At 35.6% G+C, this 16,933-nt stretch overlaps 2 protein-coding genes across 3 annotated transcripts; one reads left to right on the forward strand and one right to left on the reverse strand.

The window, feature by feature from the left end:
• Positions 1–276: 276 nt before the first annotated feature.
• On the forward strand, positions 277–5,480 carry LOC131630709 (calcium-transporting ATPase 2, plasma membrane-type-like). 2 transcript variants are annotated; one of them, XM_058901459.1, is made up of 7 exons: positions 278–756; positions 1,675–1,729; positions 1,808–3,750; positions 3,869–4,027; positions 4,149–4,320; positions 4,456–4,754; positions 4,876–5,480. In XM_058901459.1, exons 1-7 carry the CDS (start codon positions 580–582, stop codon positions 5,113–5,115), a joined length of 3,045 nt encoding a protein of 1,014 aa, XP_058757442.1. In that variant the 5' UTR covers positions 278–579; the 3' UTR covers positions 5,116–5,480. The 2 variants fall into 2 exon arrangements, with proteins under 2 accessions (XP_058757441.1, XP_058757442.1); XM_058901458.1 differs by having other exon boundaries at positions 277–756; positions 1,675–3,750.
• Positions 5,481–5,777: 297 nt separating this feature from the next.
• Positions 5,778–11,223, reverse strand: LOC131630708 (uncharacterized). Its single transcript, XM_058901456.1, has 5 exons — positions 10,053–11,223; positions 9,105–9,569; positions 7,949–8,995; positions 7,406–7,583; positions 5,778–6,889 (listed from the first exon to the last, which is right to left on the reverse strand). The coding sequence occupies exons 1-5, from the start codon at positions 11,103–11,105 to the stop codon at positions 5,922–5,924; spliced, it is 3,711 nt and encodes a 1,236-aa protein (XP_058757439.1). The 5' UTR covers positions 11,106–11,223; the 3' UTR covers positions 5,778–5,921.
• Between the last annotated feature and the right edge of the window lie 5,710 nt (positions 11,224–16,933).

The following is a 16,933-nucleotide window of genomic DNA, read 5'->3' on the forward strand; positions in this document are numbered from 1 at the left end:
TATTAACAGAATTGACTCATACTTCTCTAAATACTCTTTAAGCTTTAAACTTTATATAATCATAAAAAAAAAAGCTCAAAATATTCTGGATCATGAAAACAGTTAATCAATAAAAATTTAAAACATGTTTTTTTTAAGCTAATCACGATTAACTGATTAAGATGCTTTTTAGGCTTTTATAAGTTATGACCCCACATTTTACTTTAAACTAAAGTTTGGAGACGTCGTTGAAAAGACTACCCCACCCCCCAACTACTACTAGTCATAAAAAAGGGCCATAAGTACAAAAACACAAATAACGCGGTTGACCTCTAAGACCCCAGAAACGGTAATACTCATTAAATTCCCACAACAAAATGAAGTAAGTAAGCTTAGCTCTTTCCACGAAATCTTCAAACTTGGTGTCTAGTTTAACTCCCTGCTTCTTAGAAACCTTCAATAACTCTCTCGCTGCTTACAAATACAAACCATTCTTTCATCCAAAACATTTTCATTTCATCATATCAGTTTAGGTTAAACTCATCAAATCGAGAAAAAAGACCGTTAAATTTGTTTTAGGATCCTTGCTTGGAGCCGTTGATGGAGAATTATCTGCAAGAGAATTTCGGAGGGGTGAAGTCCAAAAACTCCTCCGAAGAAGCTCTCAGAAGATGGAGAGATGTATGCGGATTCGTCAAGAATCCCAAAAGACGATTCCGTTTCACTGCAAATCTCTCCAAGAGAGAAGAAGCCGCCGCTATGCGTCGCACCAATCAGGTTTCTATTTTTTTATTTATTTTTGGATAAACTAATTTTATTTATTATTTACACATGTTGGATGGCTCCAATGATATTTTAGATTAATTTTTAGTATAAATTGCCATTGGTTGCTTTTAATAGTAAAAAAATGTTAAAATAATATTTATTGCATATAGTTATGTGTGCATATTTGTCCTGTCGTTCATTTTTTGAGATATTTTTTGGACTATTAGGCGTTATGTGAATCTTATGGGTCCACCTTAGACTGAGAGTTACAAATTATAATTTACAAAACAGAAAAAAAGACTTAGAAATTATTTGAAATTCAATCTTCCATAACGATTTATAAGAAGAAAAAAAAACTAATATTTCACACTTAACCTCTTTACCGTTAGAGAATGCAATTTAATCGTATTGGTTTGAATAAAAATAGGGAAAAATAATTAGTTTTATTCTTACCAATTCTGAATAAAAGCATGAACTTGACCCTTAACCTTAAGAATTTGTTAATTCCAGATCTAGAGCATATCTAGTAGATTATTTAGTAATTAAAAAGTTGCTACATTCAATAAATGACAAACATAAATGCATAAATTAGCTAATGTAGAGTTTTACTAGCATTTTTGCTAGCATACAAGTTATAAAATGGAAACATTTCAAAATAATTATCGAAGCATCAGAAACTAACTGACCAACATTTTGATTACACGCCGAAAAAGACTAATATTTTGATCTTGCTTTCCTGTTGTAAGCTCGCTTATGATTCACTCATACTTATGTGCTCATTTACCGTATGAAAACTGTTTTTCTAAATAAAGAATTTGGAAGCACTTATAAAGTACTATAAACAGACATTCCTCAGTTTTCTCTTCAATACATAAAATGTGACATCTTGATGTTTTGTTTCTGAAAAGACTTGTTCTCTCCTTACTGCAGGAGAAGCTGAGGGTTGCAGTATTGGTTTCCAAAGCAGCATTTCAGTTTATCCAAGGTATGTTTTTTCAGAGCATTATTTCCATAGCTTACAAAAAATTAGAGGCAATATATTTACTTCCGATAATATCCACAGGCGCAAAACCAAGTGATTACAAAGTGCCGGAGTATGTTAAAGATGCAGGATTTCAAATCTGTGGCGATGAATTGGGGTCTATTGTAGAAGGCCATGATGTAAAGAAGTTGAAATATCATGGTAAGATTGATGGCATTGCAGAAAAACTTTGTACATCAACCACTGTTGGGATTAGCAATGAGACTGATTTACTGGATAAAAGACAAGAGATATATGGAATCAATAAATTCACTGAAAGTCAGGCTAAAAGCTTCTGGGTTTTTGTTTGGGAAGCACTTCAAGACATGACTCTCATGATACTTGGAGTGTGTGCTATTGTGTCTCTGATTGTTGGCATTGCAACAGAAGGATGGCCAAAGGGAGCTCATGATGGTCTTGGAATTGTTGCTAGTATCTTATTGGTTGTGTTTGTGACTGCAACAAGTGATTATCGTCAATCGTTACAGTTCAAAGATTTGGACAAGGAGAAGAAGAAAATTTCCATGCAGGTTACTAGAAACGGATATAGGCAGAAAATGTCTATATATGAATTACTTCCTGGCGATATCGTGCATCTTGCCATAGGTGACCAAGTCCCTGCTGATGGACTATTTGTTTCTGGATTTTCTCTGTTGATTGATGAGTCAAGTTTAACAGGAGAGAGTGAACCCGTGGTGGTGAATTCCGAAAATCCATTTCTTCTTTCAGGAACCAAGGTCCAAGATGGATCATGCAAGATGTTGATTACCACAGTTGGAATGAGGACTCAGTGGGGTAAGTTGATGGCTACTCTCAGTGAAGGTGGTGATGATGAAACCCCATTACAGGTGAAACTTAATGGAGTGGCAACCATTATTGGGAAAATAGGCCTATTCTTTGCAGTTGTCACTTTTGCTGTTCTTATGCAAGGACTTGTGAGCGCTAAACTCCAACAAGAAAGCTTCTGGAGCTGGAATGGGGATGATGCTCTGGAGATGTTGGAGTACTTTGCGATCGCAGTTACCATTGTTGTTGTGGCTGTTCCAGAAGGACTTCCATTAGCTGTGACATTGAGCCTTGCATTTGCTATGAAAAAAATGATGAACGACAAAGCCCTTGTCCGAAATTTGGCAGCATGTGAGACCATGGGATCAGCCACAACTATATGTAGTGACAAAACCGGGACACTAACAACCAATCACATGACTGTTGTGAAAACGTGCATTTGTATGAAAAGCAAGGAAGTGAGCAACAAGACTTCTACTTTGTGCTCTGAACTCCCAGAATCTTCTGTGAAACTGCTGCTACAGTCAATATTTAACAACACCGGAGGAGAGGTTGTGGTTAACAAACAAGGCAAACATGAGATTTTAGGGACCCCAACCGAGACTGCGATATTGGAATTTGGCTTGTCATTAGGTGGTGATTTTCAAGGAGAGAGACAAGCATGCAAGCTTGTTAAAGTTGAGCCATTCAACTCAACTAAGAAAAGAATGGGTGTAGTGGTGGAGCTCCCTAGTGGAGGGTTAAGAGCACACTGTAAAGGTGCTTCTGAAATAGTTCTTGCTGCTTGTGAGAAAGTTCTCAATTCAAATGGTGATGTTGTCCCACTTGATGAAGAATCAATTCACCATCTTCAGACTACAATAAACCAGTTTGCTAATGAGGCACTTAGAACTTTATGCCTTGCCTATATGGAATTAGAAAACGGGTTCTCTGCTGAAGACACCATTCCTGTTACTGGATTCACTTGTATAGGAGTTGTTGGTATCAAAGATCCCGTTCGTCCTGGTGTTAAGGAGTCTGTAGCACTATGTCGTTCAGCTGGAATAACCGTAAGAATGGTTACAGGAGACAATATTAACACTGCAAAGGCTATAGCTAGGGAATGTGGGATTTTAACCGATGATGGCATAGCCATTGAAGGTCCGGAATTTAGAGAGAAGAGTCTGGAAGAGTTGCTTGTGCTGATTCCCAAAATTCAGGTTTTTTTTACCTTCATCTATAGCCTACTTCTTGATTGCTTCTTTACCAATCTATCTTTCAGTTAAAGATGATTTATGGATGATACTTTAAGTAACATAAATGTTTATTTCCTTTTAGGTTATGGCTCGATCCTCGCCTTTAGACAAACATACATTGGTGAAACACCTGCGTACCACATTTGGGGAAGTTGTAGCTGTAACTGGTGATGGAACAAATGATGCCCCGGCCCTTCATGAAGCTGACATTGGACTTGCCATGGGCATTGCTGGAACTGAGGTGCGTGTCAAATATCTGATAGCAAATTAAAAGAAAAGGGGCAATACTACATTTTAGTCACTAATTAATTTTCTATTGCAACGATAATACAAGAGTCCTGCTAATCACTTTATATGTGCAGGTTGCAAAAGAAAGTGCAGATGTCATCATTCTGGATGATAACTTCTCGACAATAGTAACCGTGGCCAAATGGGGACGTTCTGTTTACGTAAATATTCAGAAATTCGTACAGTTTCAGCTTACAGTTAATGTGGTTGCTCTAATAGTGAACTTTACATCAGCCTGCTTGACAGGTTAGAAAGTTAGATTAATATCTCTACTTTAAATTTGGACTTCATATCAATTTGCGTGACATGATGACAGGAATAATTTTAGAAACATTTGATTCCTTATATTTCTTTATGATATTATATACATTTTCTCTTCAGGATCTGCTCCACTCACTGCTGTTCAACTTTTATGGGTGAACATGATAATGGACACATTGGGAGCACTTGCACTCGCAACTGAACCTCCAAATGATGATTTAATGAAGCGTTCACCTGTTGGGAGAAAAGGGAACTTCATCAGCAATGTCATGTGGAGGAACATCATGGGACAATCGCTGTATCAGTTTATGGTGATATGGCTTCTTCAGTCAAAAGGAAAATCCATGTTCGCACTTGATGGCCCCAATTCGGATCTAGTCTTAAACACACTGATCTTCAACTCATTTGTCCTCTGTCAGGTACTTTTATAGAAAATGTTGAACAACTTGTTTTGGAATAATAATTATGACTGTAGAAAAATTAGAAAAGATAGGTTAAAAGCATGTGATATTTAACTGTTGTATGAATGTGGTTTTGCAGGTTTTCAATGAGATAAACTCACGGGAGATGGAGAAAATTAATGTTTTTAAGGGCATATTGGATAATTATGTCTTTGTGGGGGTCATCAGTGCTACAATTTTCTTTCAAATCATAATAGTCGAGTACTTGGGAACCTTTGCAAACACAACACCTCTCACTCTGGTACAATGGTTCTCCTGCTTATTTGTCGGATTTATGGGCATGCCTCTTGCTGCTCGCTTAAAGAAGATTCCTGTCTGAAGAAAGCAAATGAACATCTCTTAATCAAAAAGCAGTGAAGATTTGTAATTGTTAGTTGTTATGGTTACAGTTGTTAGACCTTAGATCGCTCTCATTCGTGTACATTCACTAACTCATTTGGCATTGTTCGAGGCTGCCTTGGGTTAGAATCAGAATGGAGCAGCAAAGTAGAACTCTAGAGCCTCGCCATTTATCTTTAGGCGACTGATGAATCACCATTTAACAATTTTATTTCGTACTTTTTTTTTATATTATTTTCAAGGCAATCAGAATTATAGATGAAAATCTGAACTTGTTGTAGATATTGACGACTCTTGTTGCCAAGAAACAACTAGAGTAAAAATAACTATTCTTCAATTTGGCAATTTGAATGGATGCGTCCTGTTTGTTAACTATGTTGAAGTGATTCTGAATCAGTCATTTGACTTCCATTCTTTAAAAAGCAGTTACTACCTCATTAATATTACTCGTACCTTAATCTCATTAAAGGATCGTAAAAATTCTAAACAAGTCAATCTTTGTAACCCCTTTTCAGCAATTACTGTAGAGCATTTTTTTAAAGTTAGTAGCAAAAACAAAACAATAAAAACAGTGGAAACTTTTAGTCAAGGGCATGAGGAAAAACTTGTAACTTTCTGTACAGAAAAAAAAAGATGGTAACATATTGGAAAACTAAATTGCATTCATGTTATATTTTCAGTTGCATTGTAAAAGCGTAGAGTTTATACATCAGGATCTAAAGGCTTTCGTAAATTGTACTGTCAAATTCCTACAAATAGACATACAAAACCAAGAAAAAACTAATTCTAGACATCAGTCATGTCAACCTTTCTACTTTCATATAGATGATAGTTCCAAAGAGGTTCAAGCAACTTCTTTGCATGCGTTAATTTCTCCAGTTCATCGTCGTCTTTATCTTCTTTCATTTGCTGCTCTATGTTATGATATATTTCTTGCAGAGAAGACAGCATCATGTCACCCCAATCCTTGTCATCGCTGTTAAACAACTTGGAACATACAAACTGCAAGAGTCCTAATGCCAGCTCAAAGTTCTTTCGTTCTAGCCCAACAAGTGAACAAACCAGGAAAACATTCCCAACTACATCCATTATACTTCGATTCTTTTTTAGTAATATAATCAGCATGGCCAGAAGTTTATTGAATGCTGGGCATTTATCTGTTTGAGAACTTTCAACATCTCCTTCACTTTCATTCACTGCAGAGAGCACAGTTTTGGCTACAACCAAAGGCCATTTTGGAAAGTGCAACTTCACTTGTTCAGATACAGTTGCGTGTTCACCTTCACTGTCAGTATCTTGTAGAACACTTAAAGACCCCAATGCCAAAACCACATCAGGCAGCCAAGGCCTTGCTGCTGAAACAAGACGTGACGCATATATAGACCCCAAACATGATTCTATTGAAACAATTAAATCAAGTAAGTTATTGGCAAGAGTAAAGGCTTTTGATGCCGTAATGGAGGATCCATCAGAACCAGCCAGTATCACATTGAGTATTTTTGACGCATAGCTGAAAGAGCTTTTAAGGCAAACTAGAGTATTTTTTTTATCTTCTTCATGGAATTGGATTTTGTTATGAAAAAGATGGTTCAATGAAGACAATATATGTCGTATGCATTTTGATGTATATTTCAAAAATAATCCATGGTTATGAGGAGCAAAATACATTGCAGCGGTATCAGCAATGAACTTGAGAACGGCAGTAAGCATCTTCACCTTGCAAAGTACATATTGAGCTTCACTGTGTGCAGATCCTGTTTAAAAAGATTTAGACAATTAGTCACAAACATCAACTAGATGTATATCCTGAGCTGATATACATATTTTAAAGCTTCAAATAGTACTAGTAAGGTTTTAATTAGAGTTAACAAAAAGAGTCAAACGCGCGTTAAAACAAATGAAAACGGTTAGATGCATGACTCTATATAAACCCTTATAGCGGGGATTAACAAAAGGGCCATATTCCTTCATAAATGAAATGCCAAATAATGATTTGGAAATTTGATGGTCAAATATCATAAGAGAAGAAACCCGTACATAATGGCCAAAAAGCAAAATAGTATTAGAAATCTGAGAACATTAACAACCATATGTATCCAATTACCCATCTAACTATTTACTACATACAAAATCTTTTAAGAAAAAATTAAAAATTGACTGAAATGAAATCAATTGAAGCACTTGAATTGTGCTTGAGCTTTTTCCAACTTCTGCAGTGTGCTAAGTTATGACTATAATACATGAAATGAAATATGAATGTATTTTCTTACCTCTTGGGCAGCCGGCATTTGTCAAAGACAACCTTCGCCTTTTTGTGGAATTTTGATTTTTCCCTGCTGTTGATTTCAACTTGGATGAACCCACATTGCGACTTTGTATAGAGTCATCCGATCCAAATAGTTTTTCTAAGCAGTCGAGCATGTGCTCAATTGTCGTATTCAATACAGTCTGATTAAACATTTTTTTATCAGAAGATCAACCAAGCCAGAACTAAAAGTAAACTGGTTATTCTATAATAATAATATCAATTCATCAATAATTCAATAGAATGAAAGGACTCGAGTTAAATGAATGGACGAGCTAGGTGTGTAGGGTTACAATATCATAACAATCATGCCAAAAACTTGAAAATTTCGAGGAAAAAACAATTTAATTTTTTCCCAGACCATTGAAATTTTTAGCAGATAATGAAAATTGACAAATACAACTGGGCAAGAGAAGATGCAAATAACTCCAAATTCCAGGAAAAAATATTTTAGTCACTAAATCTATATGAAATTTAAAAAAAAAATATGCAAAAAGAGTGTACTTGCCTCCGAAAGTAATGTTGAAGAATCAATGTTACATCTCTTCTTCTTTCGATCACCACTCTTTCCACTACTTCGGCCAACATTATCAACCGTCATTTGTAGAGCAAGGGCAATATATGCCAAAACAGGAGATACATCTATATATTCATACTTCCCACAATTCACAATGCTGATTTCAGATACCATCTTAAGTGAATAAAACAACATTTCTAAAGGTTGAGATTTAAAGATAGCTTTCCTGGTATCCTCATGCTGCAGCAAGTCTCTAACTTGCCAGGCTACACCAACAGCTACAACATAATCATCTTCAAAAGATTGCTTTCGGTTAACTGTCTTTGATTTATCTGAAAGTTTTCCAAATGATTTAGAATTAACACTGTGTGATGGCATTTCTGTACCAAATTTAACGTGACAACGATGGGCAGCCTTATGCAGTAGGGTCGTTAAGGCTTCAAACATGTCATCAAAACCTCTCAAAGAAAGCAACAACTTATGTGCAGACCTAACTTTAGATTGGCGATCAACATCATCGGGTAAACCACGGCAGTTTGTTACAACCCTCATGCCCTCCTCTAGAAGTCCTTCAACATTATCTGGACAGACAGTGGAGAAAATGCTGAATAAAGATGATTGAGCTTGTTCAGTAGATGCCACAGTTAGTAAACCTTTCACTTTCTCTGCAATAATGAACTCTTTGAGGGCATTCTTGTAGGATGGTTCACAGGTTAAGTTATCACAAAGGTAGCTAGCAGCGACAAGAAAGCCCTCTATCAGATCTGCATTCAGCTTATCTGGTGACAAAACCAAACTCAGAAAAACTTTTACCAGTTCCATAAGACGAGTTTTAGACACTCCTTCCAAGATGGCATACTTGCAAAATATTGCACCAGCCAGTGGAGCCCTTTTTACAAGTGTAATGCAGCGATTACATGCCTCCTCAATGGGCACTACTGAGGGAAAGTACGAAGGTATAAGAAGTTTAGTTATCTTCTGAGCTACAAGAGGTTGATCACTAGCAAGCTCGGATAAAAGCAAATTGAGATCCACCACCTGCAGGGCATACACAACAATGGGCAGCCAACCAGTGAGAATTGATGATATTTGCAAATAAAGTAGATACAGAGATTTCTAAAATAATGATGAGTTTAAGAATATGAACCTTATTAAACTGAAAATTTGGGACATCCTTTAGATGGAGTAAGAGATCAGCCATAGCAACTTGTACTGTGAGGACGTTATCCAGGATTAAGTGCCCAAGTCTTGGACAGAGCACTTTAAGGACTTCATGAGAGTGGGGATTGTCAAGCAAATAAATGATGCCATTCAACGTAGACAGCCTTACCTCGTTGCATACATCGTGAGACATGTCAGCAATTATTTTTGAAAGCATCTTCGTAATAATTGGTGACGGGATAATTTCCCAAAATAGCTGAAGGACACGACACGAACCCTCAACAGCAATTGTTCTAATTTCCGGACAATCGTCAACAAGCAACCTTTCTAACAAAAAGAACTGTTTATCAATCAATGTATCCTTATCCCCTTTTGGAGCATCAGGATCTTCAAGGGGGAATACATCCAAAAGCAGGTGCAAAGCATTTTGCCGAACATTTGAGTTTGCAGCCTATATTGATAAGAAGACAAAGTAAAATGTTGAACATAGAAAGGAAAATCACAAACTATTTTAAATATTATAATTCATACCCATAATTTAGTATAATTTACAAAGTTGCTAATCCAAAAAAAAAAAACTCATAGGCTGGTATACCAACCAGCCCTCGAAAGTCATATGCTGGTTTTTTTTCATCTGGATGACCAGTGGCCCAATACAAATTACAACTTACAATAGAAGATTATGAATGCATGCAAAGCACCTATAAAATTTTTAATGCATACAAACAAGGCATCTACAAAGAGTTGGGAAACTCCATAAGTTACAAGCCAACACCAGTGTAAATAATCACCAAATTCAAGGACCAATTGATGCACAGACATTTTCTTTAGCACCGCCATAATACAAAGTCTTTATACCAAAAGTTTAACAAACCAACATTCAAACACTAAAAAATGTAAGCTGGAAAAAGTTGATTTTGACAAGGCAATTTACCTGTAGAGATCTAAATATGACAGGCTCGGCAAGTCGATAGAGTAATTTCTCAACCCCGTCAACGGTCCTCTGGTTGATAAAACCTCCCAAAACCCTCCTAATATATGAAGCAAAAGATCCAGAACTTGCATGAATGCAACCCTCAATCAAATCCTGCAAGAACCCGTTCTCAATTTCACTCCTTGAATCTTCTGGGGCAGCTTTCCATGCTCGAAACAATATATCTCCATACGCCTCCAACATGGACTTCCTTCCAAATGGAATCTGCGATCGAATCATCGCCAACAGTTCCTTCCTAAGTTGATCACTCAACCCAAATAGAAACGAAAGAAACTTTCTCCCATCTTCAGTTTTCAAAAACAAAGGCGAAATCACACTCCGATTAAGCAACAGCTTCAAATCCTCAATACTATCATCTTCAAAATCAAACAGCGAAAACGCTTCACGAAGCATGTAAACCCTGTGCACATCCACTTTCTTCTTCAACGTCAACGTCCTCGAGATAAGAAACGGAAGCGTCTGAGAAATCAACGACTCCCGCCCTACTAAATTCTCCTTCCACCATTCTTCACAAAGCGTCTCGATCCACGAAGACAAAACCGAATCCGCTTCCAACACAATTAAATTATCATGCAAAGCTTGCACTCCGGGAAGCAAATCTGCGGGATCGAAAACCTTCCTAGGGTGCGAAACGCATAGAGACAAAACATGAGTGAGAATCTGAAGACGTTCGAGGAGTTTATCCTTTTTATTAGGTTGGGGTTTTTGCTCGGTGTTGGCGTTGGGTTTGCGGGAAGAGCGGCGGAGTATGGTGGCGAGAGGTGTTTGAGGGTTGTCGGAGTTGGATTGGAGAAGGTTCTGGAAGGATTGGATGGTGGAGGCGATGGAATTGCAGAGAGAGGGAGGGAGAGAAGAAATGAGGTCGGAGGAGGGTTTAATGGAATGGATTAGGGTTTTGAGAGAGGGTTTTGTGGATTTTAGGGTTTGGGTTATGGCTAAGGAGATGAATTCTTGGGGTGAAGAGTGAAGAGATGAACGAAGCTTCTTCTCCATTGCACTTTTCTGCTTCAAACTTCAAACTTCAAACGTAATTCTCACTTAGCTTCGCTGCAAATTTTTGAAATCTATGGACAGTGTTGCGCTGCAACTTTTTGAGAGGGAAAAAGCGAAAAATCAATTTTCAAATTTTTATTTACGGTAAAAGAAAGAGTTCAAATTTCTTATCACTATTATCAAAATATTGATAGTACTATAAACTAATAAAAGAAAGAGTTCAAATTTCTAATCTTTGTAATATTTAGAGCTAGTTTATGTCAATTTTTAAATGATTTTCATATATATATATATATATATATATATATATATATATATATATATATATATATATATATATATATATATATATATGTTTTAAAGACGTTTTAAATAAAAAATTGATTTAAATAATTAATTTTAATATTTTATTTTTTTACTATGATTTTTTTAATATCAAAATTTTAAAAATCACTTAAGTTTAAAATTATTTTCAATTTTTTTAGATATACATATTTTTTAAAAGTTATATAACTTTGATTAGGTTGAGATTTTAAATAACTATTGTTTACAAATATATTTTTTTCTTCTGAATTTGACACAATTTTCTTTAAGAATTGATGACACCTTTCTCCAAGGTTTAAAATCAAATCATGACACCCTTTTTAGAGTTAAAAAAGTAGTTTTCATTTCATGACACTTTTGGCACGGTGATAGTCAAACATATATACTATCTACATGTTTTATTTGTTCGTTTGGATCTTTGGTTCTGCGGTAATTGTTTAATTTTGGGGATTTTTTGAGTGATTTAAATATCTTGTACTCAACAATGTGTTTGGCGAAGGATTTTTTAAACATCAAAAGGGAACTTAGTGGACAATGCCTTGATCGCTTCTCTTTTGAGAGTAATGTGATGGGGATATCTTCGGGCAACGATTTTCGAGAGGAGTGTGAGTGTGTGACTACCATCTCCGCATGATGGCAATTCTAGTAAGTGTACCAATCCCGTTGAAGATATAAAATTAATTTGTCTCTACAGGGATTGAAAACTTTACAAGATAATAATGATGCAATTTAAAAGTTAACAAAAGGGGGAGTTTCAATAATGATTCGATTACGAAAACAAAATGAGAATTTTGCCAGAGTAAAGTTTAATAATAAAAGGCGATTAGATCTTTTATGTTGAATCCCCTATTTATATTTGTTGATGAACTGTGTATTAATTGAATTGCAATTACGCTAATATCTTACAGAGAATTAACAAGACCGTTGCACCCAATTTCTTAGTGTACAACTCGCTAATTTACACAATAATTCTCTAATTCCTTACGTCAATTTAGAGTTTATCTAGGTGTTCTATGTTTGTTAATTCAAAAGCCACAACATATAATTACATATTCCTAATTAATTACTAAGTTGAATAATTGCCCTAAATCAGATCGATAGACTTACGATCAATAACCTCTGAAATTCTTGCACTTGTACCTACCTCATGTCACTACTGATGTCCCAACATCAAAGCATGATGATAATACAGATGTTACAGCATCTACTGAACAGACAAAATAAAACCATATCTGAATAACCCAAACTTGTAGTTATGCAGACACAAATTACAGAATGATCACTCATCCTTCAAACACAAGTTAAGACCAATGTCTCAACACAAATCATAGTGTCAAGACAGATGTCTTGACATCATGAGCTGTCATAACACATATTTACCAAACAGAAGAGCATGTATAATATAATTGCAGAATGGTAAATAACACATATAATTGTTAACCCAGTTCAATGCAACAACGCCTAATCTGGGGGCTACCAAGCCAGGAAGAAAATCCAATATTATCAGTATTAGTTCAAAGCCTAAGCAGTCTCTGTTTACAACTTCTCACATAATCCCTATCCCGTGCAACTTCTACATAGAAATTAACTTCTAGATATGAGAAATTGACATCACACCTTCAATCACCGCAGTGATAAAACAAACAGTGTTTTAACATAAGTCACAATCTAGTGACAAAACCAATCACAAACTAGTGATAAAAGAATATCACACTTCCAACACGATATACTTAGTCTTGCTTCACAACTTTGACTAAGAACAATAACTTGATCTTGCTTAAAAGATTTAATCAAAAACTATACTCAACTATATGCTTAAAAGCTTAAAGAGTGAGAACAACAGCTTGACAAACAGTCAAGTAACAAACAGTTTACCACAAAGTATCAAAAGATATGTGGGTGACTTGAACACACACACGAGACTCTCAAAACTTCAGACACAAGACTTTCCATAATTTTACAATTGTGAAAAGTTGTCTTCATTAGGTCTAGGATTCTCTTTAAATACTCTTCAGTAGTCCATGGGCTTCGTAACCTTCTTCCAAATGTTACTTGATCCACATGCTAAGAGCTTCAATAAATCTGCAGGTTTGAATCTTGGAACAAATCTTCAAGTTTCATAAATTGTTCAATCATCCAATTTAGAAACTATAATTTTGTCTTGAGATATATCTGAATGAAATATCACAAAACCAAATCAAATTTGTCAAGATTTAAAATAGCTTGTACTAATATTCTAATTTAGAATGTCCTGACATATGTGTGGTGTCATTTTTTTACCTCCCCGTTTCACTTGGGAGGACGGCACGCTAGACCCTTCACGCGAAATTTGGAAGGAGAGAAGCGCCTGTTGCGGGATGAATTTTATTTCAGTTCTTCCTACGATAGCACACGAACTTTTTAATTATCCTACAAGGAGGAAGGGGAAAAAGATCTCAAATAAACCCTAGGAGTTTGCTAAGTGTGGGGATTCACCTAGACTAGAAATTCTGGAGTCCAGGAGGTCTGTTATACATAGGGAAGGTTTTAAGCACCCTACATATCCATAGTACTCTACGGGAACCTTCTTTGTGTCTATGTGTTTGTGTTTGTTGCTAATTGATTGGGAAAGTTTCTCCTTTGTGTTAGGAGGAAAAATTGAATTGATTTGAAAAAGACAGACAGACTGACTACTTTTGTTTTTTTTATTAGCTCGCTGAGATTCCTTGTGAACCTCATGCCTACATATCCCTAATGGAAGTCAGAGCTTTTTGTAGTTCGGGGAACTAATTAGGGAAATTAATTGTTTTTGGTGCCTTGCTTAAAGCTCAAGGTTGAAGCTTTGAATTAAATCTCTGTTTACAGTAAAGAGACATGAAGTCACCTTTACAGAGAGGTATTTCTACTATTCCACCACAAACATTTAAAGTGACAGAAAAGCTGAGTTTGTTTCATTAAGAGAAGGACCTTACTTGTGTAACATCCGTAATTTTCCTTAAATTAATTTAATTAGAATTTAAATTATTTTATTGGAATTATTTGGCATTTCTCTGAAAATTATGGAAAATAATAGAATTGGGCCGAGGTAGTGTTTAGTAAAAGGAGGGGTGTTAGTCATGAGGCCTTTTACTAAAATTATGTTGTTTTTCATAAAAGAAGGAAAAGAGGAAAATTGGAAATAGAACGAGAAAAGAGAAAAAGAGGAGAAGAGAGCAAGAACGTGAAAGTGCAGAAGCAGAGAAAGAGGAAGAATTCAAGAATTTGGCTAAGGTAAGGGGGACTTATCTGATTAACATCTATTATCGGGTTAGGGGTTAATAGCATAGAATATATGTGGGATTCGTATCAATTGAGTCATATGATAGGTTTAGGGATTGAGTCAATTGTGTGATGTTTAATCCCTTTGTTGAATCTATGATGTGTGTGATGTTATGGTCTTAATTGATGCTTAATTAGTGTATTCTGATGTGCATTTTGTGTTGTATGTGTGATCCATTTCTTGAAATTTGTGCTGGTATGATTTGAGGGCAATTGAGATGTGTAGAATGTTATTTTCTGCAATTTAGGGTTCTGAAATTTACCGGTTCGCGCCGCGTCCCAGGGTTGGCGCCGCGAACGGCTGGGCAGAAAGCCAGGAAGTTTTAACACGCTCAGTTCACGTCGCGTCCCAGTGTTGGCGCCGCGAAGGCGTACCTTTTTCTCGTTTCGCGCCGCAAGCATATGTTTGCGCTGCGAACTGCTTGGCAGAGAGAAAAGGATTTTTGAGACGCTCAGTTCGCGCCGCGAACCAAGTTGGCGCTGCGTGCTGTTAGTGATTGGAACATTTTAAAAAGTTTAAAGATGCATAACTTTTTAACCGTTGGTCCGTTTGATGTGCCGTTTCAAGCTAAACGAACCTTATAAAACAATCTATTTGACGATTGTTGCACCCCAATTTTTGACCTCTGAGATCCCATCATTTTCTAAGTGTTATGATCATTATTGTTATACCCCAAAATTTGCCTGCGTTTTTTTAAAAAAAAAAAAAAAGAAGTCAACAAACTTCTGTCTGAAAATTTGGAGTTTTATACAATCTTGGATTTTTATTTCATAAATATCCTGATTTTATGAATACTCAATTTTTAGAATTTTTTATACAGTATTTTGGTTCGCTGTTAAATTTATTCTTACATAAACGCCAAATACTGTTTATCACTTCATACACTGTTTATTTGAGATTTATTTTCAGATAAATAATGCTGACGCAGTTGGTACAGAATTAAAATTTGCAGGCGCGGAGTCCGGGTTTCAGATTATACTGGTAACAATTAAATTATTATTGGTTTTATTTCCCACAAATTTTTATTTTTATACTATATTATTTTTTCAAAATCTCTTTCTTTCTTTTCAAATATCTTCCTTTCTTTTCAAATCTCTTTCTTTCAAATCAAATCCTAGCTTTATTCTACACCCATTTTCTTTTTAAAACCTACCATACTTTTTTTCAAATCCTACTACTATTCAAAACGGTAACACTCCATTCCCAACGTCTCTATCTCTCTCTTTTCACTCTATAAATACTCCTCATTTTTTCCATAAATTCTCACATCAAATTTCACTCATCTCCCAAATTTCTCAAACTTCTATCTCATAATTATTTTCTCTTCTTCCCCAGCAGAAATGGCAAAGTGGATGGATACACTTTTTCTTATAGTCATCACTATTTTTACGGTGATCATGTCCTTCTTCTGTCTGCATAGTCCTGAAAAATGCGGACCTGCGATGGTTACACTTCCGATCATCTATTTTCTGTTGTTCATAGCATGGATTATTAATCGTCATATGTAAAGTTTGTCGTATCTTCTGTTTTTTAGAATGTACCGTTCTTTATGTTTACCGTACTGTTCACTACATTTTGTTTAGGTAATATTTGTACTGTCAGTATTAAATATTACACTATCTATTATACCGTCATTTAACTAGTAAGATAATATTATGTGTGTTTATTGTTAGTTAAATATTTATTTTTCTATGCATTAAATCCCTTTCAATCTTATTATTGACGGTAATTTTGTTCGCGTACAGTGTATTTTAGTTATTTATTATATTTGCGTTTTTTCTAACAAATCATGTAAATAATTTCTCACCATTAACACAACAAAAAAAAACAAAAAGAAAAAATTGACTTTAACTGTTAAGTTTTCACTTTAACTGTTACGATAATACCCGGACAGCTAGTTACCAGTCAAACCCACTACCAGCGCAATTCTCCGTGTTTGTACCATCAGTCAAATCAATTTTTCACACTTCAAATTTCCAAGATTTTGTTCTAGAAGTCTTCTGATAATCACGTGATCAACAGAGACTCAACACTGCATAAAAATCAGGTACGCCTAACTGTCTCCTACACAAACAGTCCCTAACTAGGTTTTTTTTTCTTTCAGGAGAACGAGTTTTTGAGACCTCAAATGCATTTCATGGATCTCCATATGTCTCAAAGTACCACCAGACAAATTTTCAAACTTCGATTCGCTCGGACGCACAGT

Source organism: Vicia villosa, unplaced genomic scaffold, assembly GCF_029867415.1.
Source record: "Vicia villosa cultivar HV-30 ecotype Madison, WI unplaced genomic scaffold, Vvil1.0 ctg.000726F_1_1, whole genome shotgun sequence".
Classification (NCBI taxonomy): Eukaryota; Viridiplantae; Streptophyta; class Magnoliopsida; order Fabales; family Fabaceae; genus Vicia; species Vicia villosa.